The 27,619-nt window shown below is 48.4% G+C and overlaps 1 protein-coding gene across 2 annotated transcripts; it reads right to left on the bottom strand.

Annotated features, from left to right (window-relative positions):
• Positions 1-77: 77 nt before the first annotated feature.
• Znf777 (zinc finger protein 777) lies at positions 78-27,619 on the bottom strand. 2 transcript variants are annotated; one of them, XM_063250701.1, is made up of 7 exons: positions 27,489-27,619; positions 22,801-23,625; positions 20,970-21,096; positions 18,975-19,088; positions 4,886-5,137; positions 4,621-4,743; positions 78-1,547 (listed from the first exon to the last, which is right to left on the bottom strand). In XM_063250701.1, the coding sequence occupies exons 1-7, from the start codon at positions 27,603-27,605 to the stop codon at positions 328-330; spliced, it is 2,778 nt and encodes a 925-aa protein (XP_063106771.1). In that variant the 5' UTR covers positions 27,606-27,619; the 3' UTR covers positions 78-327. The 2 variants fall into 2 exon arrangements, with proteins under 2 accessions (XP_063106771.1, XP_063106772.1); XM_063250702.1 differs by lacking the exon at positions 4,621-4,743.

The following is a 27,619-nucleotide window of genomic DNA, read 5'->3' on the forward strand; positions in this document are numbered from 1 at the left end:
TATAAAGTTCTATCCAACTAAACGGCCCTGCACCGCCCCTCTGAGTGGCCACGGCCAAATCACTCCCCCCGCGCCAATTGGTTTCATTCATTTTATTGTCAAGGAAATGAACAGCCCAGAGGGGTCCCCAGGCCCCACACTCCCCACTGAGGTCCCGGGGAGACAGGCAGCAGTGCCCTGGGCTCACGACCCGCATTCTGGGGCGGGGCGGAGGGTCAGGAGGGGAAAGGGGCTCACAGCAGAGGGGCTCGGGTAGCGCGTGCGTGCAGGTGCGGCAGCCCGGGCAGGTGTCCCAGGGGCGAGGCCGCGTACCTGGCCAGCGCGCGCTCACTCGCCCGTGTGGGTCCGCAGGTGGTACTTGAGGGACTGCTTGTAGCGGAAGCACTTGGCGCAGTGCGTACAGGGGTAGGGCCGCTCGCCCGTGTGCGCGCGCTGGTGCTCCAGCAGGTGGTGTTTCTGCGTGAAGCGCTTGCCGCACTCTGCGCAGTGGTAGGGCCGCTCGCCCGTGTGGATGCGCCGGTGCTCCAGCAAGTGGTGCTTGCGGATGAAGCTCTTGCCGCACTCGGGGCAGGCGTGTGGCCGCTCGCGCGAGTGCACTCGGCAGTGGTTGGTGAGCTTGGACTTCTCGCTAAAGCTCTTCTCGCACTCGGGGCACTTGAAGGGCCGCTCGCCTGTGTGAGTCCGCTGGTGGCGCAGCAGGTGCGACGGGCGGCTGAAGCTCTTGCCGCACAGGCTGCAGATGAACGAGACCTCGTGCTTGCCTGCGTGCACACGTTGGTGGATCACCAGGCTGATGTGCAAGCGGAAGCTCTTCTTGCACTCCGGGCACGTGTAGGGCCGCTCGCCTGTGTGTGTGATCTGGTGCTTGGTCAGGCTGGACTTGTGGCTGAAGCTACTGTCGCACTCTGGGCACTTGTAGGGCTTGGGGCCGCCACCACCGCTGCCCGAGCTAGGTGACTTGGGGTGCGGCTTGAGTGAATGCTTGGGGGTGAAAGCGGGGCTGCGCTCGGGCGAGTAGCTGCCGCCACGAACTCGGTGGATACGCTGGTGCAGCGTGAGCTGCTGCTTGTGCCGGAAGCTGATCTCGCACTCGGCGCACTCATATGGCCCCTCCTTGATGTGGTTGCGCTGGTGGATGATGAGGTTGATCTTCAACCGGAAGCTCTTGCCACACTCCATGCACGTGAAGGGCCGCTCACCTCGCCGGTTTCGCTGCTGCTGGTTTGAGGACCCGCGGTTCTCACCCAGGTGCCGCTCACCGTGCGTGTGCCCGTGCCCGTGCCCATGCCCGTGCCCGTGCCCATGGGAGTGCGAGTGTGAGTGCGAGGGGGGCGCCAGCCTCTTCACTGCTGGGTTTCCTAGCTGTAGCGGTGGGGGGCTCTCCTCACCCTCCGGGGACATCTCCCCAGGCAGTGGGGTAGGGTACATGCTGGCCTCGTATCTCCCGGACAGCTGCCCAAGGGACTGCAGGTGCTGGGGCAGCTCGTCGTCCTCATCGTCCTCCTCCTCCTCTTCCTCCTGCTCCTCAGTCTTTATCACGATGCCTTCTGCGCCAAGGACAGAGACAGACAGAAGAGTTAGCTGGCGCCTTGCACCTGGACTGGGTGCAGCAGAGCAGACCCGGTTCTCACCCTGACACGCCTATGCTCTGCAGTGTCGGCCCAAGTTCCCTCGTTCTCACTCCCTGCAACCCACAGCCCTCACCCGAATGGGCTGGAAGTATAACCCCATGGCAGCTGGTCCAGGAAGGAGCCCAGAGCTAAGGAGGTCTGGGGTGGGGTGGGCTGCAGCCAGCAGAGAAGGAAGAAAATCAGGGGAGGAGCCCACAGGGCCACCAGACCCAGCCTGGCCTGAACCTGTAGGATTCATACTAGCCCACAGGCACCCTCTTTCACATAGCTCCTGGGGTGCCTGCAGGCTGCATCAAAAGGTCTTCACTTACTCATCTTCAGGATGGTCACCTGAACTCTGCTCAGCTGGACCCACTCCCTTTCTGAACTCCCATGGACTGCTCTTCCCATGCCTTCACTCTCCGACCTCCACCAAGGCAGCTCCTCAGCCTGCGTGTCCTCCTCGGGGCTCCTGACCTGCAGCACCCAACCTGCCCACCGCAGCACGCTGGACCACAGCCTGGCAACTGTAACCAGGTGTCCTTGCCCCACCTTTCCCTCAAGCTCCAGTGTGCAGTGCCCACATGCCCAGGTGGTAGAGGGCTGTCTCCCTCCATCCCCAGCTTGGTCCTGCTGGAACTACACAATGCCAAGTTCAAAGTGGCCCATTACAGTGTCTCAGTTTGAGGGGAATAAAAGAGTGGTCTCTGACTCCCATTTGATTTTCTTCAGGTGCCTTATATTTATTTGGTATTCCTTAAAATTGAGTGTTTTTTAAAAAAAATTTTTGGTACTAGAAATCAGTCACAACCTCAAGATTGCCAGGTAGACACTGTGCCACTAAGCTAAATCCCTGTCTTCGTTTTGTTTTGTTTTGTTGCTGTACTGGGGATTGAACCTACACTGAGCTACTTCCTTAGCCCTTTGTTATTAAAGACAAGGTCTCACTACCTCACTAAATTGCCCAGGCTGGGCTCAAACTTGTGAGCCTCCTCCTGCCTCAGCCTCCCAGAGTGCTGGGATTTATAGGAGTGTGCCACCATGCCTGGCTGGGAGATTGATTCTAAATCACTGACTTTGTGTGACAGGATAAAGTCACTCCTCCTCCAGATCCACCTCTGAGATAAATAATGGTTTGGTTTTGCATAATTCTTGTTTTTGGTGTTTGGGAATCGAACTCATGACCTCGCCCTTGCCAGGCAGGCCTTATGCCACTGAGCTAAATCCCCATCCCTGCATAATTGTTACTAACAAGAACTTTTTCAAAGCACTGCCACACCTGTCCTGTCTTTTCAGGATAAAGTGGAGGAGGAATTATCAGTATCTCACAGCCAGGTATGGAGCTCAGATAGCAAGTGATGCTTCCCAGTAAATGGTAGGCCTCTACAGAGCTCTCCTCCCTCACTGATAGGGAAACTGGGGCCAATATGTATGTCAGCTGGTCACGGTCCTGCTTAGTCATCGGTGACCCCTGGGCCACAGTGCTCCTGCTGCTCCGCTAAACCTGCAAACTACAGTGTCAGAAATGGGACACAGGTGTGCTGAGTCAAGGCTGCGGATTCCCCTGCAGGAAATGACCCAGAATGTCCTTGAGAGCCTTTCGTGCCTAAAGGAGCAGAAGGAGGGGCCACTGCAGGGCTTGGGGACTGTTACCCTGGCGGTCAGCTGGGAAATAGTTGTATATGAAAGACAAGGAAAACATGAGCCCAGGAGACCCAAATTCTTCTTGAGAATTGAAGTTGCTTTTTTCTTAATGAAATGATACAAACAAAACATTTGACCCTAAAACTCAAGACTCCCAGTTCCACAAATTACTGTTTTGTAATTTCCTGAGGTTCTACAATAGGGAGGACGCTCAGAATTTATCATATGAATCTCACAACTTAACTGTACTTAGCATTTGCCTTGTCTTCTTGCTATTCTTTTATGAAAGACAATATGCATATTAAAAAGACTTCTGAAATAAACACCATGCAGTTATTTAACAAGTCACTTGAGTAGGACACATAACCCATATTTACTAGGTACAAAAAGATACTGTAGGAGAATCAGCTACAGATAAAATGAAAAAAATCACTGTAATAATTTGAAAAACCTAAGTAACTAGATATGAACACATCTCTATATAAAAAAATATAAATATATAATGACTCAAATAAAGCATCCAAGCAGAAATAAAAATAAAGTTAAGTACTACTGAACTTTCAAAGAATTAATTTCTATTTTTTTCCAGAATATAGAGCAAGAGCTCTATATTCTGGTTTATCTGGTTTGTCTGGTTTATCTGATAAATCTAGAATAATACTGATTCTAAAATTAAAAGAAAATGATTGAAAATAAAAGTTCACAATCATTTGATCTATGCGTATAATTTAAAACTCTGAAATAAAGAATTGATTAAGTCTGACAGTGTCTTTAAAAAATACATCGTGAGCCAGGTGTGGTGCCACACACCTGAAATCCCAGGACTCTGAGAGGCTGAGGCAGGAGGATGGAAGTTTGGCCAGACTGGACAATTTAGAAACAGCCTGCTTCAAAATACAAAATTTTAAAAAAGGGCTGAGGATGTAGCTCACTCTGAAGTCCCAGTACTTAATCCCAGTACTGGAAAAAGAAAAAAAAATTATCTTGACCAAGTAGGGGTCTTTCGAGCACTGCACACATTGTGTAGCACCAGGAACTCTGTCACTGAGGGTGTCCTGGGGGCCCCGCCTGACTGTCCTTGTACTCTTTAAGGAGCAGTGGAGATGAGAATGACATCACAGTGAGGTTCAATGTTTTCTTTCTTTCTTCTGATTTTGTTTTTTTGAGACAGGATTCTCACTACGCAGTTCAGGCTGGCTTTAAGATCATGGCAGCCCTCCTGCCTCAGCTTTCCTTCCAAGTGCTGTCACCACACCCAGAGACAGAGGTTTTATAAATGACTCTTGATTCTACTGGAGAAAGACAACACATTAGTTATTTTAAAAACATGCTCTCCAAAGAAGGAAAAAAACCTTAAAGACCGTACTCTGAGGTAGAAATCTGTGAGCTGGCTGAGCTCCAGGGTGACCTGAGACAGTCAAGGCCGTGTGGGCACAGGAAGTTCCAGCGGAGCCGCTCCCTGGTGACCTCGCCTGCCTGCAGAAGGGGGCTGCAGAGACAGATGATGGGGACCCTGCGTCCTTGCCCGACCTGTCTTTTCCCATCACAACTCCTTTCCTAGTCCAGAAGCACAGTCTCTAAATGCTGAGCCTGCGCCAGCCCCAGGGGTTTGCACCCCACCTGGAACTCACCCGCACAGCTCCTTTGCTGCACCAGCATCTGCTTGAGCTCACTGAACTCGCCTGAGCCCTCAGTGGATTCCTCCAGCGCGTTTTCCTGCTCCTGCATGTCCAGGTCAGGCTGCTCCCCACAGGGGTCACCCAGCTCCGAGTCCTGGAAGCCGTGCTCCTCTACTTGTCCCATCAGGGGCTCCGGCGTCTCCAGGCTCTCCGAGCCCTCATCATTGGTCTGCACTTCGATCTTAATCACGATGCCGTCGTGTGCTGAGAGGAGGGGAGGAAGAGGCCCAGACACAGTCACAATCACAGTCACAGTCACGACCCTGCCTGGGCTTCCACAGCCGACAGTTCTCACAGAAGCCCAGGAAGCAACGCTGAGGGTAGGTACCCAGCTCTATCCGGGCACTTAATAGCCCTTAACACCAATATGGACTGGAGTCAGGTTAGAATAGATGCAAAGCTGATTCTCCTCAAACTCCACAATTATTTTTTAAAAAATTCTTTTGTGTGTTTTTTGAGATAGGGTCGCACTATGTGGCCCAGGCTGGTCTTGAACTTGCAAGGATCCTCCTGCCTCAGCCTCCTGGGTGCTGGAATTACAGGTGTGTGCCACCACACCTGGGTCCCACAATTTTTTTACTATGACTCTCACTCTTTTCCCACACTAGACAGCACGCGTCCACCCCAAGCTTCCTTCTCACGGCTCACTCACCAGAAGTAAACAAAGAGAGGGCATCAATCTCCTTACTTCTCTCACCAACCCTTCAGTCTATCTCCAAGGTGCTGGACAGACAGACAGAGACATCCAGGGCTCTCTTCCTGGCCTGCACATGTGTGGTAGCAGTGTGTTTTTACCTAAGCAGAGTTCTATTACACACTGCCTTAAAATCTATGTTTTCATGAGACAGGGTCTTGCCATGTAGTCTAGGCTGGTGATCTTACCTCAGCCTCCCAAGTGCTAGGACCACAGGCTTCTGTCACTACCCCAAAACTTATGTTTACAAAGTTGCCCACAGTTCTTTCCCTTTCAGGAGCAGTCACGGTGTCCTTGGAAAGCACAGTCTTAGTTAATTAAATTTCTCTAGTTAATTTCTTTGCTTAGACTGATAAGTGAGGTACTCAGTGTACTACATGTTCAAGCAGGACTTCCTTCTTTTTGACTATTCACTTTTTTTTTTTTTTTTTTTTTTTGAGACAGGGTTTTTTTTTGGTCTTTTTCCTTTTTTTTTTATCGGTACCAGGGATCGAACTCACGACTCCCTGCTTGCAAGGCAGGCGCTTATGCTGCTGAGCTAAATCCCCAGCCCGCCCACAGTTCTGTATATTAACTTCAAACACATTGTTACACACTTAGGCACTGTTTTACATAAAAGGGATTATAATGCACATTTTTGGCTTTTAGTGCAGGATTTCCACCTACTTTTTTTCTCTCATCATTTTGAGGCAGGGTTTTGCTGAGATTTAGACTGACCTTGAACTCACTTTGTAGCCCAGACTGGCCTGGAACTCACAGTGATCCTCCTGCTTCAGCCTCCCTAGTACTGGGATGACAGGTGTGACCAGCATGCCTGGTCTTTCCTTTTAATCGTCCCTCTCTTTCCTCTACTTCCCATTAAGATCACTCAAGTATTACTAACTGAAGAGGATTCTTCTCCATGCTTATGTAGTTATTCATATCATAACATATGATATGACATATCATATCATAAAGTTACTCATATCATATTTATATTTTCATTTTTGGCTGTTATTGCTGTTAAAATCAATGGTCCTTATGTTCCTCATTTATGTTCAAATATCTTGTAGAAGTACCTTCTATCCGACTGCATGGCACACTGTGTTCTCTTTGGATACTGTGTATACTCCAGAGTGCAGATAATACTGTGACTTCCTCCATCACCATCCACTTTGTGCTCCTAGTCTTTTGCCATGGTGAACACCACTGCAAAAAACATGTTTGTCTACATCTCTAACTATAAAGCTGAGGCTTTATTTCCATGAGATTCTCAGCAGTGGGGCTGCAGTCAAAAGGCTATAGACTTTCAATGTCGGTGGAAGTTACCAGACCACATTTCTATAAGGTGCTGACTGCATATTTTTACTGGTCTAAAGGTCACTTGTCCCTCCCAGCAAGAGACACATTGCTTACTTTCACTTTCTTCAGCCAAATATAAAATGATAATTGACTGATACTTTAATTCCCATCAGAGTAAATTTATGTGTTTCTGACATTTGATTTTGTGTGAACTACAAATGCATAGCTTTTGACTCAGTTTCATTTTGGCTGCTTTTTTCTTATCAATTTGTCAACAATGTGTCACTTTATTTTTGTGGCTCCTGGATTTTCTGTCCTACCTAAGGTCTCTTCTGGTCCTAGATGGTTCATTTGATCTCCTAGATTTGGACCCAATGTTTAAATTGTCTTATTAGTGTTCAGGCCTTCAATATTCCTGAGAGTTATTTATATTTTGTATATGGTATGAGACAGGGGATTATTTTCTTCTATATGGATAGATGGATGCCAGCCATCAACTCCCTTATATGCTAAAAACCACTTCTTCAGTTGGGGAATTATAAATGAATAAAGCGTAAACTATGAACAGACCATAGCACCAAATGTACACCATGACTTACGATGCATCCGTGAACAAAGCACACATATTACATAAAACAACAAATGATAAATATGGTGAGTATTGTGGGGGGGAAAGGAAGGAAACCAGGAAAGCAAAGCAGGAAGCAGACACAGTCCTGCCCTTGCAAAGCCTCCTTACATTCTTCTACTCTGTACCTTCTTTCCCAGTCTAACTCAGGCATTGGCCCTGAGAACTCAGACTAACCTATCTGGCTGAACCTGGATGTTCTGTGAAAGTGTGCTGAACCATGGCATGTGTGCCACTGCTGGCTGTTTGTTTCCATGAAAGCACTACCAGGTTTGCCCTCTCTCTGACCTCAAGATGGGTTGCTGGTGAGGCTGGGCGATCTTTTGTTTCTCCCCGACAGCCCAATGGAGTTGCTGGAAGAAGATGGAACATAAAGTTCCATCCCTAACCTTCCCTTGGTGCTGCCAGCCTTCAGTGCAGACTCATGTTACTTTCCCAGGACAGAGGACACCTCCCACTCTCGCTCTCCAGACACTCCAGGAAAGACAGGAAAAGACAAAGTCACCCACACTGACATCCCTGCCTTCCTCTGTTCAGCTGGAAGACACTGACTTTGCCCTGCTGTGCTTTGGGGATGTCTGAGCATGTGCCCCAGAGTTTGTGCTGGGAAGCTTGGTCCCAGTGTAATGGCACTGAGGTGCTGCAGGCGGAGGTGTAAGAGATAAAGCTGGGAGTTGGAAAAAGCTGGACGCTGCAAAGGAGCAGGCCAGTTCTCCTAATGTCTTGCCTCCTGCCTGGCCAGGAGCCCACTTCCTCTCTTCTGCACTCCTCCTGTGATGCCACCTGCCGTGGTGTGATGCAATCAGAGGCCTTCACCAGAGACCAGCAGGTGCTGCACCAAGCTCTCAGCCTCCAATGTGGAGCTAACTAAATCTGTGTTCTGTCTTGAGTACCAAGCATCAGAAATGTTGTTATAGCAACACACAGTGGACCACCGTTCCACCCTCTCTGCTCCAATCTCAGGAGAAGCTGAGTCCTGCCCCCTCCTCCTTTAACTTACAGCCTCTGCTTGGTTCCTTAATCCTGCCCACATCCTCCACCTGGAAGTCTGCCCTATGAGTTGTGCCCTCTTCTCATCTGTCTTTAGTCCATGTCCCCATACTTACTCATTACGTCCCCTTCACAAATATGACTGCACAAACTCTTGTTTAGTTTTGGAATAGGGTCTCGCTATGTAGTCCAGGCCTGCCTTCAACTCACTATCTAGCCCAGGTTGGCCTCTAGGCATCCTCCTGCCTCAGCTTCCTAGTGCTGGAATTACAGGTGTGTACCACCATGCCTGGCTATAAATTCTTAAAAATATTTCACTTGCCTACTCCCTTAATTTCTCAAAACCGTGCACTCCTTGGTACCTTCCTGGATATCTAAAATGCATCAGTAACTGCAAAAGATGTAGTTTCCAGAGTACTGTAAAAATTGGTATTTTGAAATAAACTTTCCCTTCATCCCTTTATGGCTCTAATGGAATTTAAGAATGCTAGCAATTAAAAACTCACCGTTATTTACTTAGAAACTACATGAACAAGTTCTTCTTTGAGAGCTGGAATTTTGTATCATTCCCTTTTCATTCTGAACTTCTATATCTATTTCCACTTTGCCTACAGAATAAAACATATTTTTATGCTCAGAAGCCTTTTGCCAATCACCTCATCTGCCATAAAAATGTGTTTGCAAATTGAAAGTTTACTCTTGCCTTCATTTCTAATAAACAGGGCTCCAGGTGTTTATTTGCTTCCTGGCTAAATTTATCAATTATGATTATAACTACAGAATGACAATCAATCATCCAAGAAAGAAAACAAAAAACTTTAGGAAATGAACCCCTTATCAGAATGGACAGGAAATTTTTCTCCAATCCATCTGCTTATCTGAGAATGAGTATGTGTTTCTACTATATCAGGAAATGGAGTTCAGAACGGATTCTATTCTGCTTTTCATCTTACCAGTATTCTGATGGGCTAAAGGCACTCTGCTATGAAGCTGCCTTTTTTTTCGGTACCAGGAATCGAACTCAGGACCTTGTACTTGCCAGGCAGGTGCTGTGTGCCTGAGGTATATCCCCTATCACATGAAGCTATCTCTTGATCCTCTGAATTTATCCTGAATTATTATATGCCACCAAAATCACGTGGTTAAAAATCTTCTAAAACTATTCTTATGCTGAGGGTATGGTTCAATGGTAGAGCACTTTCCTAGCATGTAAAAGGGCCTGGATTCAAACCCCAGCACTATCCAAAAGAAAAAAAAAGTATCTTAAAATGACAACAACCCCCCCTCAAAACAAAATTATCTTATAAATAATCTTTGTTTTCTGTTTTTGTCTTTTTGAAACAGGGTTAGTTCAAGCTGGCCTTGAACTCCCAGAATTTCCCTACCTCAGCCTCTCATGTGCTGGGATTATAAGCATGTGGCAGCATGCCCAACAAAACTATTTAAAAAAAAAGACAGTGAAAAAAATTTTTTTTTTGGTACTGAGGGATCAAATTCATGACCTTGTGCTTGCCAGGCAGGTGCTTGTGCCCCTGAGTTAAACCCCCAGCCTTTTTTTTTTTTTTGAAAATTGTTCTTAACAGCCTATTAGCTGACAACGTGATTAGGTTCTTTGTAATTTTATTGAAAGCAAAACACTGTACACACCCTAACTTTGCAATAGAATCTGCCACCCAAGCCCCAGAGAGAGGCCCTTCCGGATGTATACCTCCAACTCCCAGTCATTTCGAGAGGGTCCAGACCTGAGACGGGCTGTGGCAGGAAAGGAGCGGGCAGGCCAGCCGGTAGCTGATTCTGATGTAATGGGAGATGAGGACCCGCATTTCCGGGTCAAGGGAGTGGGGACTGCTGATGGAGCTTGATGCCATCCCGCTGTGAGGCTCCCACACCAGCTCCCACTTCCAGGCCGGCACCACGCCCTCTGCCCTGCTGCACCTACCACACTTGGCACTGGGTCGCAGAGCACCCCGAGCGCAGCTCTGCCCTCCCCAGGCCTCTGTGTGCTTCGGACTCCTTACCCGCTACACCAGTCAGGAAGAGAGAAGCTAGTGTGGCCCCGCCACCCAGAATTTAAATAAATTATGAAATCGATGCACAGAATACCGCAGTCTGTTATTAAGCAGAACGAGCTTAATGTACGTATTCTCACATGTAAAGAGTCAGACATGTTACTGAAAATGCAAGCTGCCAAACACACTTCTGTGTTTTTTAATTTTTTTATGATTTGTTTTACAGTGAAAAAATATGTATTATTTATATACTCAAGGGTGTGTATAAGTATGTATACATCAAATTGGAAAGAAAAAACTTGATTTCTGAGAGAGAATTACAAGGGACATTTACTCTGCATTTTTTCTCATTGAAATAAAGACCACATTGTCAGAGCCAGGCGTAATAGCGCATCCCTGTAATCTCAGCACTCAGGAGACTGAGGCAGGAGGATTGTTGCAAGTTCCAGACCTGCCTAGACAACAAAGTGAGCTCAAGGCCAGCCTGAACTGCACAGTAAGAGTCCAGCTCAAAAAAAAAAAAAAAAAAAAAAAAAAGACCACAGTGTCACTATCAGCTCAGAGCAAAGAAGTAATGGTGCTGGCTTTTCAGCCTCCTGTAGCCATGCTCTTTGTGGTATTTAAAAATTTCATATTTTCAGTTACACATGTGTGTAGGCTGGAGTTGAGCAGTTCTTCAAACCTGCTTTTAAAAGTCCTTGTAGGCAGGCATGGTGGCACCTGTCAATTCCAGTACTCAGGAGGCTGAGACAGGAGAGATGGTTGTGAGTTCCAGATCAGGCCAGACTACACAAGGAGACCCTGTTTCAAAAACAGTAACAAACTCCAAAAAATTCCTACCTAAAGAGTCCTCCTTTGCCAGGGATATGGCTCAGCGGCATAAGCACCTGCCTGCCAAGTGTAAGGTCCTGAGTTCAATCCCCAGTCTAAAAAAAAAAAAAAAAAATCTTTAACTCTCCATTTCTAGCTCTCCAGTGTAGGGAGCCGCTGAAGCTGGAGATTGATCCCATGTGTGGAGCTAAAGCAAGGCCAGCCCTGAAAACACAGAGAGCCCAAAACAAACTGTTGCGGCTCCAAGAAGGGAGAGGCCCAGGCCAGCCAGGCAAACAGGTTGCTAGGCAGCAGGCTGGAAACTGACATCTTCCTCCTGAGTGTATACATAAAGGTGCTGCAGTGGCTGAGAAGTGCCTTCTCTTCTATCCAGAGAGTGAGGGTCCACCTGACCCCAGCTTTTGTTTCTTCTTTATTTTCTCTCCCTGTCACCCTCCTTCGGCCCAGGAACATCCAGTGCTGCAGCTGGTAGTTACACCCCAGAGGCAACCACTTTTTCTTTGGTACTGGGAATCAAACCCAGGGCCTCGAGCTTCCCAGGCAGGCACTGTGCCACTGAGTCACTCAGCCCAAGGCAACCACTTTCAACTCTTCCTTTAATGCTTTTGTGATTCACCTTCCTGCCTCTAGTAACATACCTGTATTTCTGCTCCTTGAGTTTTCCATGGTAAACATTACCAATTGGCATTTTTTTTTCTTTTTCTTTTGAGGTACTGGGATTGAACTCAGGGCCTCTGCACTGAGCTATATCCTGAGGTCCTTTTTTAAAAATTGTGAAAGTTTACGACGAGGTCTTGCTAAGATGCTAAAATGTCCAGGCTGGGCTCAAACTTGTAATTTTCCTGCCTCAGTCTTGAAGACTGCTGGGATGACAGGCATGACTCACACCACACTGGGTCTACCTATCAACTGTCATGAGGCAGAAGTCAGGGCCGTCTCCCCTCCAAATCCCTGATCTGCCAATAAAGTTTCCCTGTGTGGTAGGATCCATACTAGGTGTTTACATTACTGAATTACGTAAATATCACGCATAATGGAATCATGTAGTACTTTTCTACGCCTGGAAACTTTTTTGCTTTCCCTAGAGCTAACAGTTCTTTTATTTTGCTTATTATTAACTTTGCTTATTATTAACTACCATGAAGTCAGTTCCGAACTCTCCTACTCTGCAATCGCACTGAATGACTTATTTACAGATTTCGTATATGTGAAGTTTTGGAACCTTTCAGACCTCTCACTCAGTTCCCAATCTATCCATTCTGCCCCAGACCACCCTTCTTTCTCTCTCCTCCCTTCCAGGTCCCCCTGCCTTAGCCTCCCAAGTGGTGGGATTTCAGGTGTACCACACCCCTCGCCTTGATTTAATTAAAACCACTGCCTGGAGAGGGAATCCTGGGTGTGAAAATACTTCTCAGAATTTTACAGCCAGCGCGCCATCTCCAAGCTTGTACTGTCGGTGAAACCTGAAGCCAGCCAGGAGCAGTTTCTCTGTGTGAGCCTGTTTTTCCTGTGGGGATGCTACAGGGTCGGTCCCCTTTGTCCCAGTTACTGGGCTCTGCTGCTGAAGGGTCCAGAGCACAGGTCAGTTTGTGTTACCTGTCCAGGCGCCGAATGTGGAAAGCCTGTCTCTAACTCTGGAGAGCCTTTCCTGAATCACTCTGCCCAAGTCTGTTTTTTCGGCTCTTCCTATTATCTGGGTGTTGAGACTTCCATCTGTGGGTTTGCTTAGTTTTTTTTCTGAATTTCCTTGTCTTTAGCTTTATTTCCTGGGATAAGTGCTCAGCTTTATTTCCCAACCCTGCCCTTGAGCTACTAAGATAGCCTAAAATTTTTTTCTTTCTTTTTTTAAAGACAAGTGTGTAACACCACAGCAGCCAGCTATTTTTTTAATTTATAAGAGTTTCTTTCTTTCCTTCTTCTTTTAAACTATTACACTTTTGTGTCACAGATGCATTTTCTTTTTAATCCTTAGGGATTTTATGGATATTTATACACACACACACACACACACACACACACACACACCCCTCCTTGATTAGTCTCTCTCTCTGTTTTTTTTTTTTTTTTTTTTTTTTTAGTCAGGGTCTTGCTATATAGAGTTCAGGCTGGCCCTGAACTCACTGCGTAGCCCAGGCTGGCCTCAAACAGTAGTTCTCTTGCCTCAGGTTTGCAAGTGTTGGGATCACAACTCTATGTACCACATGCAGTTTGCAGAGTCTGTTTTCCTCTCAATATATTGGTTTACTGGTTTTATCCGTTCTTTCCGCCCCACCCTTCTTTCTTTCCTCACAAGCTGGGCTGGAATTTGCCATCCTTGGGTCACAGCCTCCCAGAGTGCTGGGCTTACAGGCATGCACCACCACACCAAGCTTATCTCACTTATTCTTTATGTTTGTCTTTATATATTAGAGCCTTTTCTTAGCTGGCTCTGGATTATCACAAAGTGGGACTCATAGAGAATTAATTCAAAGCTGCTTTTGGATGCGCAACCTGTGTACCACTGATTGTACCCTGACTGATGTTTTGAAATTCTTTTTTTTCCTCTTTGAAATACAATGGATTTTTTAAAAAAAGAAAAACAAATAACCAAAGCTGTGTTTGGGTGAGGCTTGTTAATTATAAGGGCTCTTTATAGGATGCTCTGATCAGGTCATTTTATTTATTTTTTTGAGATGGTCTCACTATGTAGCCCAGGCTGGCCTTGAACTTTCTAGAGTGCTTCAATTACAGGTGTGAGTATTGGCCAGGTCATTTTACTGTGAAGCATCTTGGGTGTCTAAATAAGACCCTGCTAGCGTTTAACCCTGGATACTGGCATCCCTGGAAGCCATGTTAGGGGCAAGGCTGGAGACCCCAGAAGTGAAGCCGCACTCATGTCCACAGTCTGTATGGTGGGTGTCAAGGCCACTCTTGTGCCTGGTGCCTGGCACAGACCCTCCTGTTCCCCTCTCCAGAGATCAACCCTCAATTGAGTGCCAGGGGAGGGGAGTGGCAGATGCTAACTGCAGAAAGTGTGGAACGGGAGGATTTTAGCTGTCTTTTTTCTTTGTTTTTGTACTGGGGATTGAATACAGTGCCTTTGCACTGACCTCGATCCTCAGCCCTTATCTTTTTCTTTTTTGGATGGACTCTAACTCAGGACCTTGTGCTTATGAGGCAGGCACTTATGCCACTGAGCGATATCCTGGCCCCTCCAGCTCTTGTCTGATGAGACAGGGTTTTGCTAAATTGCTCAGGTGGACCTGAACTTACAATCTTCCTGCCTCAGCCTCCCAGAGTGCTGGCATTACAGGCATGCTCTGCCACACCTTGCTAACAGACATGTAACCAGTCCGCTGGTTTCACCTCATCTTCAGCCTCATTTCCAGACATCTGAGTTTTGGTTTTCTAAATTAACAATCATATGCCCATCTGCTTTCAAGCTTCCAAATTTGTATTGCTGTTGTGTCCTTGTCCCTTCTTGGTAGAAGTCTTGGGGCAGAGAAAGGAACCAACATACTCACTCAGCCACCTTTAGTGCAACGTCTTTCACCATGTAGTTTTGGTTTCCTGAGACAGGAGTCTGGCTATGTAGTTCAGGCTGGCCTTGAACTCACATCAATCCTCTTGCCTCAGCCTCCAGAGGCAGGATTTGCAGGTTACACCATGCTCAGCTGCTCTAAGTGTTTTTACTGCCTGGATAGCAGTGCATGTTTGTATTTGCAGCACTTTGGAAGTCAGAAGCAGGAGGATCTTAAATTCAAATCCTACCTGAGTGACTAAGACCCTGAACAAAATAAAAAATAAAAAAGGGCTGGGGGTGTAGTGCTCAATGCAAAAGTCCTGGGTTCAAGTCCCAGTACCACATAAACAAACGAATCATAAAAATATTTTCACAGAGTAAGAAGCATATCTGCTCTCATCAGAAAAATTTTACAAGTTATGTAGAAATATGATCTTGGTAAGCTTCTGTCCAGTCATATCTTTGGCTTTGCGCTGTATTTCCACTTCCTACTTCTACACCGTGGCTTCTACTATCAACTAAGCCACCCTGCCCCATCTCAAACAGGTCTGAAACACCCGTATGTTAGAGACACCAGGAGCTGCGCTTAAATCCCAATGACTCCCTCTTCACAGCTGGACCAGAGACACTGCCATGCAGGCTGCGTCCCCTCCTCTCCTGGGCCACCCTCACCCACTAACCAGGCCCACTCCCGCTGGACACTCTGTGGGCTTTGTGTCACTTCATGTTGTGGGAGAATTCATCACTGCCTTCTGACACCCACAACCCCACCTCAACCCTCCATTTCCTTCTGTTCCTCTCATTCCTGCTTCCTTTCCCAACCTCCAGCAGTGGTTTCTGCCCTGGTTATACAAAAAGTCACCTCTGAAGCTTTTTAAAGAACTCGGACAGCTGGGCTGTAGCCCACCATAGGCTGCAGATCCCCCAGACTCTTCGAGTTACAGTACTGCAGGGAGAGCTGTGTCTGGTCTCCTCTGCAGACCAAGCCAATCTGTCTACACCATCAGCACCCAAATGTCCCAGTGGCAAGTGTCTCCAGCTGGGACCTGTTTTTATGTTTTGTTTTTGGTTTTGCAGTACTGGAGATTAACCCTAGGGCCTTTGTGTGGAACCACATCCCTTTTTAAAATTTTTTTAGTATTTTGCGACAGAGTCTCCCTAAGTCACTAAATTGCCCCCTCTGGACTTGAACTTGTGATCCTCCTGCCTCAGCCTCTCAGAGTTCTGGGATTACAGGTATGAGCCACCACCTGTTTTTGAACTCTAGTTAGTGGCTTTCTCAATAGGCTCGTTGGTGTTTACAAGGATCTCAAGTCAAATGGTTTCAAAACCAAATTCTCAATGCTTCTCCAAATCCAAGTCTCATGCTCACCATTTTATGTTACTTAAACTTGGGTCCTGGGACAACCGTGGCACCTCCTCTCCCTCCTGGTCACACCTACCAGTCACTAGGTCCTTCCTGGATGCTGCAGAGCCCCTGCTGCCACCAGCTGAAAACTGTAAGTGAAACACAGCGGTGGCAAATTTTATTCCAGTGGCTGCAGATGGCTGCAGATGGCCTACTGTAAGGTGAAATTTCATATTTGCTTCTGTGATTCTGGGGATGGAGTTCAGGGTCTTGCACATGCAAGGCAAGCATTCTACCCCTGGGCTCCACTCCCAGTCCTGTGGTGGTGAGGTGTACAGTAGCACATCTTAGTCTATATTTGAGTTATCTTCCATGCTACAGACTGTCAGAGGAAGTTATTAGGTCAAGTGTATGACTATTTTAAATATTTTATTGTTGAGTCTAGAGAGCATCAAACTGCTTTCTAAACAGACAGCAACAATGTATGCTGGCGGCACTATCCACAAACACGTCTTCCAGCAGTGCCCTCTGGCTCACTGTTTTGGTGCCAATGTGCTGGGCAGAGTTGGGCACCTTCTCTGGGCCCTTTGGCCACTGAGCAGGCCTGGAGAACAGTACACCCTGTGCTGAGCCTTGAGAGCTGAGCTGATATCTGAATTCTCTTGGATCTCTCCCCTGGTGGGATCCACCCAGTTTGATAAGAATTTGCTGAGTGCATTTACATAGTCAGCTCCAAACACTGTGGTGTCTTATGGATCCTTGACAGTTCTTAGTTTTCTAGACTCTTCCTCATGGTGTCCCAGCCCTGGGTCTGACCCAGCTTGGCTTTGTTGCCCTCCTGCCAAGCTAGAAGATGCAGGAAGAGAAACCATGGAGAGGATTCTACCTCTGCTGTGTTTCACATCCAGCAACTGTAGAGCTCTGGCTGAGCACAGGGTGTGTGTGTGTGTGTGTGTGTGTGTGTGTGTGTGTGTGCACGTGAGAATGCCCACCGTGTGCAGTAGCAGTGCCTGTGCCCCTGGCTCCTGGAAAAGTGGCACAGCTCAGCCACACAAGGACACCTCTGTAAGGCTTCTACCTCCCGGTAACAGTCCAGGCCATGGACATGTGGTGCTGGAACAAAGTCTGCCTGGGGCAGTGGACTGAGGTTATTTGCTTTTCAATTCTGACCCCATTCCATGGGAAGCCCATCTTCAATGGGACATGAAACGTGGACACAGAAAGATTGATGCTCCCTCATCACAACCCTCTTCTTTGGGGGGGGGAGGGGTAACTAATGATTGAATCCAAGGGTTTCACAGTGAGCTACATCCCCCAGTCCTTTTTTATTTGAGATGGGGTCTAAGTCCCTAAATTGTTCAGGTTGGCCAAAAATTTCTGATCCTCCTGCCTCAGCCTCCTAGAGTGCTGGGACTATAGGGATAGCCCACCATGTCCAGTCTCCGGCTTTCTAAGAATATGCTGAGTTGTACCTGGGCCTCTCAACTAGTTGGGATGTCGGCTGTGTTCTGGGTTTTTTTACTATGAGTCACCTCTGCAGAATTCTCATCTTCTGCCTATTTCTTTCTTATTTCTACCTCTTTTCCTGTTTTTCTACCTCTCACCACTCTATCCCTTTTTCAGATGTGGCCACCTAACCCTTCAAGGCGCAGACTATTTCTCCAACCAAAAGATCACCCTGCCATAGACCGCACTGTGACTCCAGCCTCTCATCCTCCTATGCTCTGAAATGAATCTCTTTTGTCTGTCAGGATGAAGGCACAGTCAGCCTCTCCTTTGCATTTAAATTTCCAGGGAAACCCTTACTGGTGGTGACAGTGGGTTTACAGTGGCTGTCCCTTCCCTATTAGTGCACGGGATGACATTACTTGGCACTGTAGCTCAGCCTGAAGATTCCCAAATTAATGACCCTAGTTCCTGTTAGCCGCAAACTGATTCTCTAGCAGCCTTTTGTGACAGACATGACCTTCAGTGACACCAGGCTGTTCCTGCCACCACGTGTGCCCACTAAGACCAGGTATGTCTTTCCTGAAGACCTGTGAGACACGTGGCCAAGTGCAAGGGCAGTTACAGAGCACACGCACTGAAACTAAATGGCCTCCAGAAACGGCAGTGGTGAACACGTGCAGCTGCAGTAAAGGGATGGCCCCTGGGCACTGACCACAGCTGTGCTCCCTGGGCTCCTGCAACAAGCAAGTCCCATGCCAGGCCAAGGGGCAGATCCTGCTCCCACCCTACAGACAAGGACAGTGAGAGTCTAAGAAAATCAGTGCTACGAGGAAGCAGAGGAGCGGGGTTCAGATGCAGGCAGCCTGGTGCCAGGGAAAACTCTAGGCCACATGGCTATGGACCCCATTGATCACTCTGTGCAGACACCATTCTGCTGGAGCCCTGCACTGTGGAAGTTTCCAACAAGGTCCCCACCTGCCTGACCTGTTCCCTAAGCAGCACAGGACTCAGGATTTGCCCATCCCTGGGAAGCTCTAATGCCTGTGCCCTGCACACGAATGCCTTTCTTTGACTCTTCTTTTACTCCCTACACAGAGCAGAGTGACACTGGGTCACCTCAAAACATCCCTGAGACAGTGAACCCACAACATCCCTATTTACCAATAACACAGACCAAAAGTGACCACGGGGTCCTATGCAGGCTTCCTTCTTGCACCGCCAGCCCCCACAGCCTGTGATGCCGCTGCTGGGCCCTCAAGTGTAGAAAGACCTACGGCTCAGGGCTCCAGGCCACCCGTTCACCACTCACCCGCACTGGGGTCAGTGGGTGTCTCGCCCTCTTCAGAGTCCTCCTGTTCCTGCATGGGTGGCCTCTCTCCACGCTCCATCTGGGACATGAGGTCTGGTTTGGAAATTGCATAGTCTGGACAAAAGGAAGGAAAGAAAACATACTATGGGATGAGGTGGCCCTGCATGCTGTTAAGGTGTCATTGAGGGATCGTGGCCCAGGATAATCCAGAAACAACTGGGGTCTGGCAGCATTAGAAAGGAAATGGTCAACTGTCTGACCCACGGGGTGTTGTGTGCTGCTCCTGGGCATCAGTGTCTACACAGGGTCTTCACAGCAAAGGCACATGATACTTGGAAATTTGTATAGTAAAAAACTAACCCTGATAAAACTCAAAGGTCATAAAAATACTAGTAAGTTTCTATACTTACTAGTATGAAATAAATACAGGAACTACAAGTGAAATGGCAGAGTGTGTGTTCAGCACACACAGGGCCCTGTATTCCATTTAGCAACCAAAAAGTTTAAAGTTCTTTGGAAATAAAAGATGAAGAAACTTGGCAGAAGTATTACACACATATGTACTTGTTAGAGGATCAATATGTATCATTGTAGATATAAAAAATCTCTACAATTATTAAAAATTAAAGATGCCCAGATACGAATAGGTGATTCATAGAAAAATACAAACCAATAAATGTATAAAAATATGCACAAGTTCACTAAGCATCAAAGGAAATAAATACTAAAATACTGAGGCATGATTTTTTTTATCCATCAAAAAAGACAAATATTTAAAATTGAAGACCAGAAGATCAGGCCAGGGTGTGGAAAAATGGTGTCGCTGCAGAAATACCAGCTTGGCCTTCTGGGGCTCCACAGTAGGAGCCACAAAACTGCAAATGTGCACCCTGTTTACTCCAGGGCCTATTTCTCTGCATGTGTGCTGCTGAGACATTCATGTGAGCGTACATGCAGAGCTGTTTACAACACTATTGCAAAAACAAGGAGAAAAACAAAACCAACCACTATGCATCAACAGCAGAAAGCCCAAAGGCCTTATGATCGCCCAGATACTCTGCTGCCCTTCCAAGGAGCCTGTGGCGGGGACAGGTGCCTACAGCCCATCTGCACCAACCCCACACTGCAGGCTGCAGGTGGAGCAGGCCACACACTGCCCATGTCTGCATTCACGAAGAAAGGATGAGGAATCACAGAAACTAAAGTGTTCCTGGTGATTTCATCTGGGGGTGGTACTGGTGAGGGCTGGGGCACTCTTTATTATATTAGTCACACTGCATTTTCACAGTTTGTGTGTGTGTGTGTGTGTGTGTGGAAGGGGGGACGCTGTCCTACAGAAAGACATCCCACACAAAGGTGTGTGTGGAAAGAACAACGCCAGGGAAAACCAAGCTTCTACCCAACAGCACACTTAATATTTAATTTTTTTTCAGTATGTATCATTAAAGAGTTCTCCATCAGAAAAAAAGGGATATTGTTTCAGGCTTGTGTCCCCAAACATTAATATAATGGCAAGAATCCACTGACAGTAGGGTCAGACAGATCTCAGCTAGGCTATGGTTTCCCGATGGGGACCTGGGATGGGCCCCTAACCTCCCTGTCCTGGCCCCTTCTCTGCACAACACAGACCAGGACCCATCACTCAGTGAGTGACAGTGTTCACCAACTAAGCAAACAGGAGCCTTGGTGACAGAGCTGTGAGGCTGAACGAATGGCTTCAGGGGTGCCTGATGTGCTACAGGGTCACGGTGGGCACTGGGCACGCTGGTTTTCCTCCATCCTATTCCTTAGTAAAAGATGCCAGACAAGCTGATTTTAAGTAAAGAGTCCCTGTGGAATTACCGTGACCACAAGGCCTATTTTGGTTTGAAACCTGTGTTTATTCTGATTCCCTGGTCTTCACTATCACTATTCTGGGGCTCAGACTCCCCAGGTTTCTGAAAGGATCCTATGCCGGTGTAAAGGTGGCCCTGGCAAGAGAAGCCATGTCCTTACCCATGGAAACCAGAGACTCGTAGTTGCCCCTCATCACATTCTTGTAGAGTTCCTTCTGCCACTCCGATAGGTTCCCCCACTCCTGCTCTGAGAAATGGACGGCGACGTCGTCAAATGTGACAGGGACCTGAAACCACACAGGAAGGTCAGCTCATCCCTAATAGACAGCAGCTGCAGGCTTCCAGCACTAGGGCTCAGTGTCCCCAGCCCAGCTCGAACACCTCAAGACTGGGCGGGACAGACCCCAGCCCAGCCGTGATCCTCGGCACAAGAGTGGCAGTCCCTTTTGCCTCATCCTTACCTCTCTCTCAGGATAGCTATTCTGTTTTTTTTCAGGTACTGCAGATGGAACCCAGTAGGGCCTTCACACTGAGATGCATCCTGCAACCCTTTTTTGTAGACCAGGTCTTGCTAAATCACTAAGTGGCCCAGGCAGGGCTCGAACTGGGAATGCCCTGGCCTCCCAGAGTACTGGGATGACATGTGTGCCACTGCTCATGGCTCTCACAGGATACCTGTCACTTCTCTACAGCATGGTCTGTGGACTGGCAGCAACAGCATCAGCTAGGAATGTACTAGAAACCCGTACTCTCAGGCCCCACCTGGGACCCCCTGAATCAGGCTGCGTTTGGTAGGGTGCCTGGGGTTCAAGCACATGAGAAGGTTAGAGAAAAGCTGGCCTGGAGACACAGGCTGCTGCTCTGAATGTAAGACTGCCCAAAGCAGCAGGAACGGAAAGGAAACGCATGCACACTTGTGCCCCTTCAGAACCTTCTGGAAAATAATGCAAACCTTACCATTCTCTAGTTTGCTAAAGATATCTCTCGAAATCGGATGTTCTGGCATTAACAAAATTTATAAGGGAAATGGTAAAAAAAGGCCAGCTAGGCTCAGGTCTCCAAGGGGTATGGGAGACGTACGTGAGCCCCAGGAGACTCCCTTATCCCTGTCTTTCTTCTCATCCAGTTCTCTACTTCCTCACTCCAGGTTATTAACCTCCTCTTGGAGCTGTTCCCCAGGCACAGTAAAGGTGACCAAGGAAGGTGTATGAGCACAAAAGAAAAGTTGAGTGGGATACAGCTTGTAACACGTGATCCACACACTCCCCGTCTATCTGTCAGTGGACCTCTATTTAACGGCTTATCTGTAGTCGTCCTTGGTACCTCTTGGTACCTTGACACCCGAGGACACCTAGATGCAAAGATGCACTAGTATTCTTGCCTATAGCCTGCACACATCCTCCACATACTTCAGATCATCTCTGGCTGATGTGTGGCACCCACTGTGTCACACACGCTCCCTAAAGAGTTACACTGGTCTACTTAGGGAATGACACCCATACTGTTCAGTACGGCAAGCTTTATCTGTGGAACACACCTAACACACGGCGGCCGCACCTGAGGTTATGGAGGGCTGACCGAGCCCAAGCCCCTACAGTGCTTTGCTGTATGCCTTCAACATCGGGGAGAGCTCTCCTGAATACCCACCTGTAAGGACAGTCCTGCACCCTGGGACATTACTGTCCTACTCTGTGTGTATCCACAGATATTTTTCTAAGCTTTTATTTATTTATTTGCAGTCCTGAAGACTGAGCCCAGGGCCCCAACCCATTTTACATTTTCATCCTTTGTCTTGAGATAGGATTTCTCTAAGTCACTAAATTGTCCAGACTGCCTTAGCCTGCTAGAATTCTGGGATTATAGGCCTGTACCACCATGGCTAGCTAACTGTTTTTCCTCAGCCATAATTCTCTCTTTCTTTCAATTAAAGTGTTAAACCATGTTTCAATTCAGACAGGTTCCCTGGGAAGCTTCTGTTGGGATGGGCATACCTTAGGGACTTCTCCATTGCTGCCTGGGGGCAGTCGCAGGATCCAGAAGTTTCTGTTTTTCAGCAGGTTTTCCATGTTCTCCAGCCGCCGCTGCAGCAGCCCATATTCCTGCAGCAGCGTCCCCAGCACAACCCACTTGCTCTCCAGGTGGTTTGCAAACTCCACAGCTGTCTTCTCGCAGTCGGCGATCTTTTTTTCATTTGTCCCTGTCCTGCCCTCCAGTGTCAGTAGCCTCATGGCCTGGGCCTCCAGTTTCCTCTCCACCGCTTGGACGGCAGCCCACACGGCCAAGCGGGTGATCTCTGCTGTGGGGAGCAGCTGCTCCTTCGGGAAGGGAGTGTCCTTTTGGGACGTGGGGCTCTGAAGCAGAGGGTCCATGTCAGCCTCAGGAACTGAGGGGGAGAGGCTCAGAGGGTCCTTCTCAGGAACTTCTGGGGAGTGCAGCGGGGCTTCCTGTTGGTGGGCGGAGTGGGAGAGGAGAGAGAGGTCCTGGTCAGCAGGGTACCGGGGTTCTTCCTGTGTGGCCTGGGGGCCCTGGAGATGGGTCTCTTGCTCAGAAGCAGCAGGACAGAGGAGTGATGGGCCCTTTGGGGGAACATGCGGCATCTGGCCAGAGGTCTCTTGCTTGGCTGCACTGGTCTGAGACAGGGGGCCCTGCCGGGTACCAGTGGGAGACAAAGCCGGAATTTCTTTGGGGGGAGGGATGCGGGATGAGAACAGAGTGTCTTGGGAGAGTCCAGCTGTGACCTGGTGCAAGCCTTCTTGGGGAGCACTAGAGAATGGCAGAGGCGAGGAACGCTGGTTTTCCATGTCCAGCTGTGGGACCTGTGTCCAAGAACAGAAAGGAGAAGACGGAATTGAAGGCCATGTCTCCAACTAGGAAAACAAATCCCAAAGCAAGCATCCGCACGAAACCCTCAGTCACTGTAGCAGGAAGATGTGCTCCACATATGGGAAGTGCTTTTTGAGACTGGCGCGGATTTAAATGTCAACTATAAAACTATGACAAGCAATAAATAAAAGATAGCCGCCCGCCCCCCCCCCCCCACTTTCCACGGAGCCATCAACCTCTCTTTCACAACAGGTAAGGGGGCCGGATGTGAGTCACAGCGGTCAGATGCTGGCCCTCGCTACCCCTATTGCTGCCTGTGCTGCCCTGGCCTGGTCATTAGACCTCACTGTTCTTACGTTTCCTTGGCCATAAACCAAGGATAATAATACCTGATACATGTGCCCCTCATAGCTTAACCGAGTGCTGCTTCAAATAAGACTTAGAGACATAACCCCAGCACTTGGGAGGCTAAGGTCCCCTTACCCTGAGTTATGAGGCAGGCCTGAACTGTATAGCAACCCTGTCTCAAGAAAAACCAAATAAAAACCAATGACAAAACACTTCTGAGCAGTTTTAGGAAGGGCAAGCACTGCTATTATCTCTCAACTCCCAGAAAGATGGTGATTTGGGTTCACTGTTGCGGCCCTCAGTTCTTAATAGGCCCAACTCCAAGGTGGACTTAACTATCCAACCCTTGCATCAGTGACTAGTGTCGCAGACAGGCATGGTGCCCCTCGTGTGTTGGCTTCTACCGCTCAAGGAGAGAGACATGGAGGAGGAGCAGCAGCCAGCCAGGTCTCCAGGGCAGATGGCCCCCTGCAGTGGGCGGGCTGCTGCTTCCCTGTGGCTTCCAAGGTGGAGAATGAGGAAGACAGGGAGAAATGAGCAGCTGGGAACTCAGCCAGGCTGGAGATTTGTGTCAAGAGTGACAAGGACCAGAACTAGCATAAAAGCCAGTTTCCTTTTGGGACTTCAAGGATGGTTGTCTCTCTGGTTGCCACTATGCCACATCTTGCTGGAAGAATTCTTAGACCATCAAGAAGGCAAAGCTGTACTCTGCTGTGAATGGTCTGTTCTGTATTTACCTAGCCAGACAATCAATATCTTTGTTTTGGTACTGGGGATCAAACTCACGACCTCGTGCTTGCCTGGTAGGTACTTAACGCCGCTAAGCTAAACCCCTAGGCCCAACAATCAAAATCTTTACTGGAGCTGAAGGTAACTACTGCTGTAAACTTTGTCCATCTCCTTGTAATTTTCCTTTTCAGTGAATCTGCTCAATTACTATACTCTATATACTAGTAACCTTTTTTTTTGTACCGGGAATCAAACTCAGGACCTTGTGCTTGCACAAGTAATCTTTTTAGTACACAAAACTTCCACTTCTATTTAAAAATCAGAATATCCCTGGTGTCCAGTCTGACACACAGTATGTGCTCAATAAATAACTGCTGGCCAGATGTGTTGGCTCAAGCCTGCAGTTCCAGCACTTAGGAGGCTGAGGCAGGAGGATTGCTGAGTTGAATGCCAGCCTAGGCTGCAAAGTGAGGTCAGCCTGAACCGCATAGTGAAATTCTGTCTCAAAAAAAAAAAAAAAAAAAAAAAAAAAAAGGTATCATCTGAAAGAACCAAAAGTAAATGGCCACATTACCAAAAATAATTGGGATAAGTAATAAAGTTCCTTTAGTGATTTACCAAAGACTTATCTATCTTCTCTAGCTTTCCTTCTTTTATTTGTTTATTTATTCACATGTAGATGGCTTAACTGAAACCTTATCACAATGGTAAGCTAAGGACTGAAGATTCAAGACCCTGTCCAGAAAAGATGTCTGAGAAAGTAGAGTCCAATAGCTCCGTGATATGAGAGCTGATTAGCCCAGAGTTCTTACCATCTATTTAAGATTTATATGCCACGAGCTATGTTAAACACTAAAGGATTATCTCATTTAATCTTCATAAAGCCCTAAGAAATAGGTATTACTAGAGGTATTAATAGGAGAGGCTAAGTAACTTGCCATGGGACATACCGCAGACCCTAGGTGGCCTCTGGGCCTCAAACCACTGGGAAGTCTAAGGTTGCAATCAGAGGTTTCCTGGTTCAATCCAGATGAGCAAAAGGTTTGCTGTGAGTAGGGAAGGAATTGTGGAAGGCCATTCCCTTAAAGATACTGCCACGTAACATGGGGTCTGATACTCTCTGGAAAATCTAAGGATTATTCTGGGTTCTCCTTCTCAAAACCCCCTAATGGCACAAACAGAAAACTCTGCCAACACTTAAGAACTTTGCAGACCCCCTGAATCTGAAGGTTCACCAACAATTATGCCTCCCGCCCACCTTTCTCTATAAGCACAGAAGCCAAGACTGGTGGGTCTTTCAAGGTGCTTAGGAATGGCAAAGTACCCATAGCAGGTCCTGTCTTTGGATGGGGATTACAGTACTGGCCTACAACCTAGGAAGGGGGGAAAATCCCCAAAGCCCTCCTAATATAGGAGTTCAACTTAACAATGAAAAAAAAAAAAAAACCTCTCTTATAATGAATAAGGCCACCAAAGCAAATCATTTTAAATAACCAGTCAATCAGAGCTCAATGGAAAATACTATTCCTTTGCTCTCTATTATTAGACTGTCTCCATTTTGGATGTGGAGACCTGGGAAGGGATGAGGGGTCACAAGTAAGAGCCCCGTACTGCAATTTCAGCAGTCCCAGTCAACCTGTGGCTTCGTCTTACTCTAAGCAGAATGAAATGGCGAAGGAGAGGTACAGTAAATATATTCCAAAGGAATAAGCTCGAATCCTCAAACTACTGAATTCTTCTCAGCCATATTCCACATGATTTACCCTCCCTCCTGCACATAGGTAAGTGGCTCGGTCTCTGGTATTTGAGCCACATCAGCAGAAACCAGCAGAGTCCCGTAGACACAGTATCTGCCTTATTATGAAGGCCATGTCATCTTCCAGCCCAGCCCAGGAGCCCGCTCCCCCCTCGGTTACACCGGAGATCTCCATACTCTGGAGACCTAAGCCCACATGCAGGCCTGTAAAATCTTCCTTTTATTTTTCTTAACTTCCCAATAGTTTTATTATGATTATTTTAAGAGCTAGGATCTTCATGGAAAGCCATATCTCCCTCTCCCTTCTAGCACACAGCAAGAAACTGAGGTTCAAGGCACAGACCCCCAAGCAGTCAACTTCCCAGCTCACGAAGCCAGAGCATTCCCAAGGCAGGTTTGGGGATTTTAAAGAACAGCCTCCTGCAGAGAAACACCATCCTCTAGCACCCCTGGAGCCAGCTCCCTAGACCTCAGGCGTCAGACCCAAAGTTTGCCCGAGGGCCTCCGGACCCAGAGGCCCAGGCCAGAGTCCCGGACCTAAGGGTCCTGGTCCCCACTGCTTCCCCTGGGCGATGCCTGATCTCCCCTGCTCTTCCCCGACGGGTCCTGGCCGCCGCGGGGCCGCCTCGGGCCATCCCCCTCCCGTCCAGGCCGCTGCCAGCCCGTCAGGCCTCTCCTGGCCGCGAACGCCGTGTGCAGAGGGCTCGCTGCGTGACCTTGGGGAGGGCTGGGCAGGTCGCCGCCCGTGCTCGGTGCCTCAGTGTCCCCGCTCCGCGAAATGGGAGCGCCGCGTCAGTGCTGCGCCCGGGCCCAGGGCTAGGCTCGGTGGGGCCGAGCGCTGCGGAAAAACGAGCGAGCCGCGGTCACCCCGACGGACTCCGCGCCAGCCCCAGGGAGCCAGCGCGCCGCCCGGCCCCACCTCGGGGCCGCGTGCGTCCGGCCCATCGCGCCCCCTCCTCTTGCCCGCCGGGACCCCGCGGGGCACCTCTTGCCCGCCCCCGTTACGGCGGCCCCGTCCCTTACCGAGACCCCAGGCCGGGCCGCCAAGCCCGCGCCGCGCAGGCCGTCCCCGGAGCCCCGAGGCCGCGCGTCCGTGCGCGCGCGGGCCGCCCTCACCGGCGCCGCGGTCGCCTCGGCCATGGCTGTGCGCTGTC

Source organism: Cavia porcellus, unplaced genomic scaffold (genome assembly GCF_034190915.1).
Source record: "Cavia porcellus strain 051 isolate PalLab524CR breed Dunkin Hartley unplaced genomic scaffold, mCavPor4.1 scaffold_6, whole genome shotgun sequence".
NCBI classification, from domain to species: Eukaryota; Metazoa; Chordata; class Mammalia; order Rodentia; family Caviidae; genus Cavia; species Cavia porcellus.

What these genes read in the sequence shown, in the direction of transcription:
- Znf777 (XM_063250701.1), bottom strand. Translation starts at nt 27,605, where the DNA reads ATGGCCGAGGCGACCGCGGCGCCGGTGAGGGCGGCCCGCGCGCGCACG. An exon ending in CGAGTCTCTGGTTTCCATGG is followed by an intron (nt 19,089 to 20,969) that starts GTAAGGACATGG and finishes CCTTTTGTCCAG; the next exon opens with ACTATGCAATTTCCAAACCA. An exon ending in ACCCACTGACCCCAGTGCGG is followed by an intron (nt 5,138 to 18,974) that starts GTGAGTGGTGAA and finishes CCCTCCTCTCAG; the next exon opens with CACACGACGGCATCGTGATT.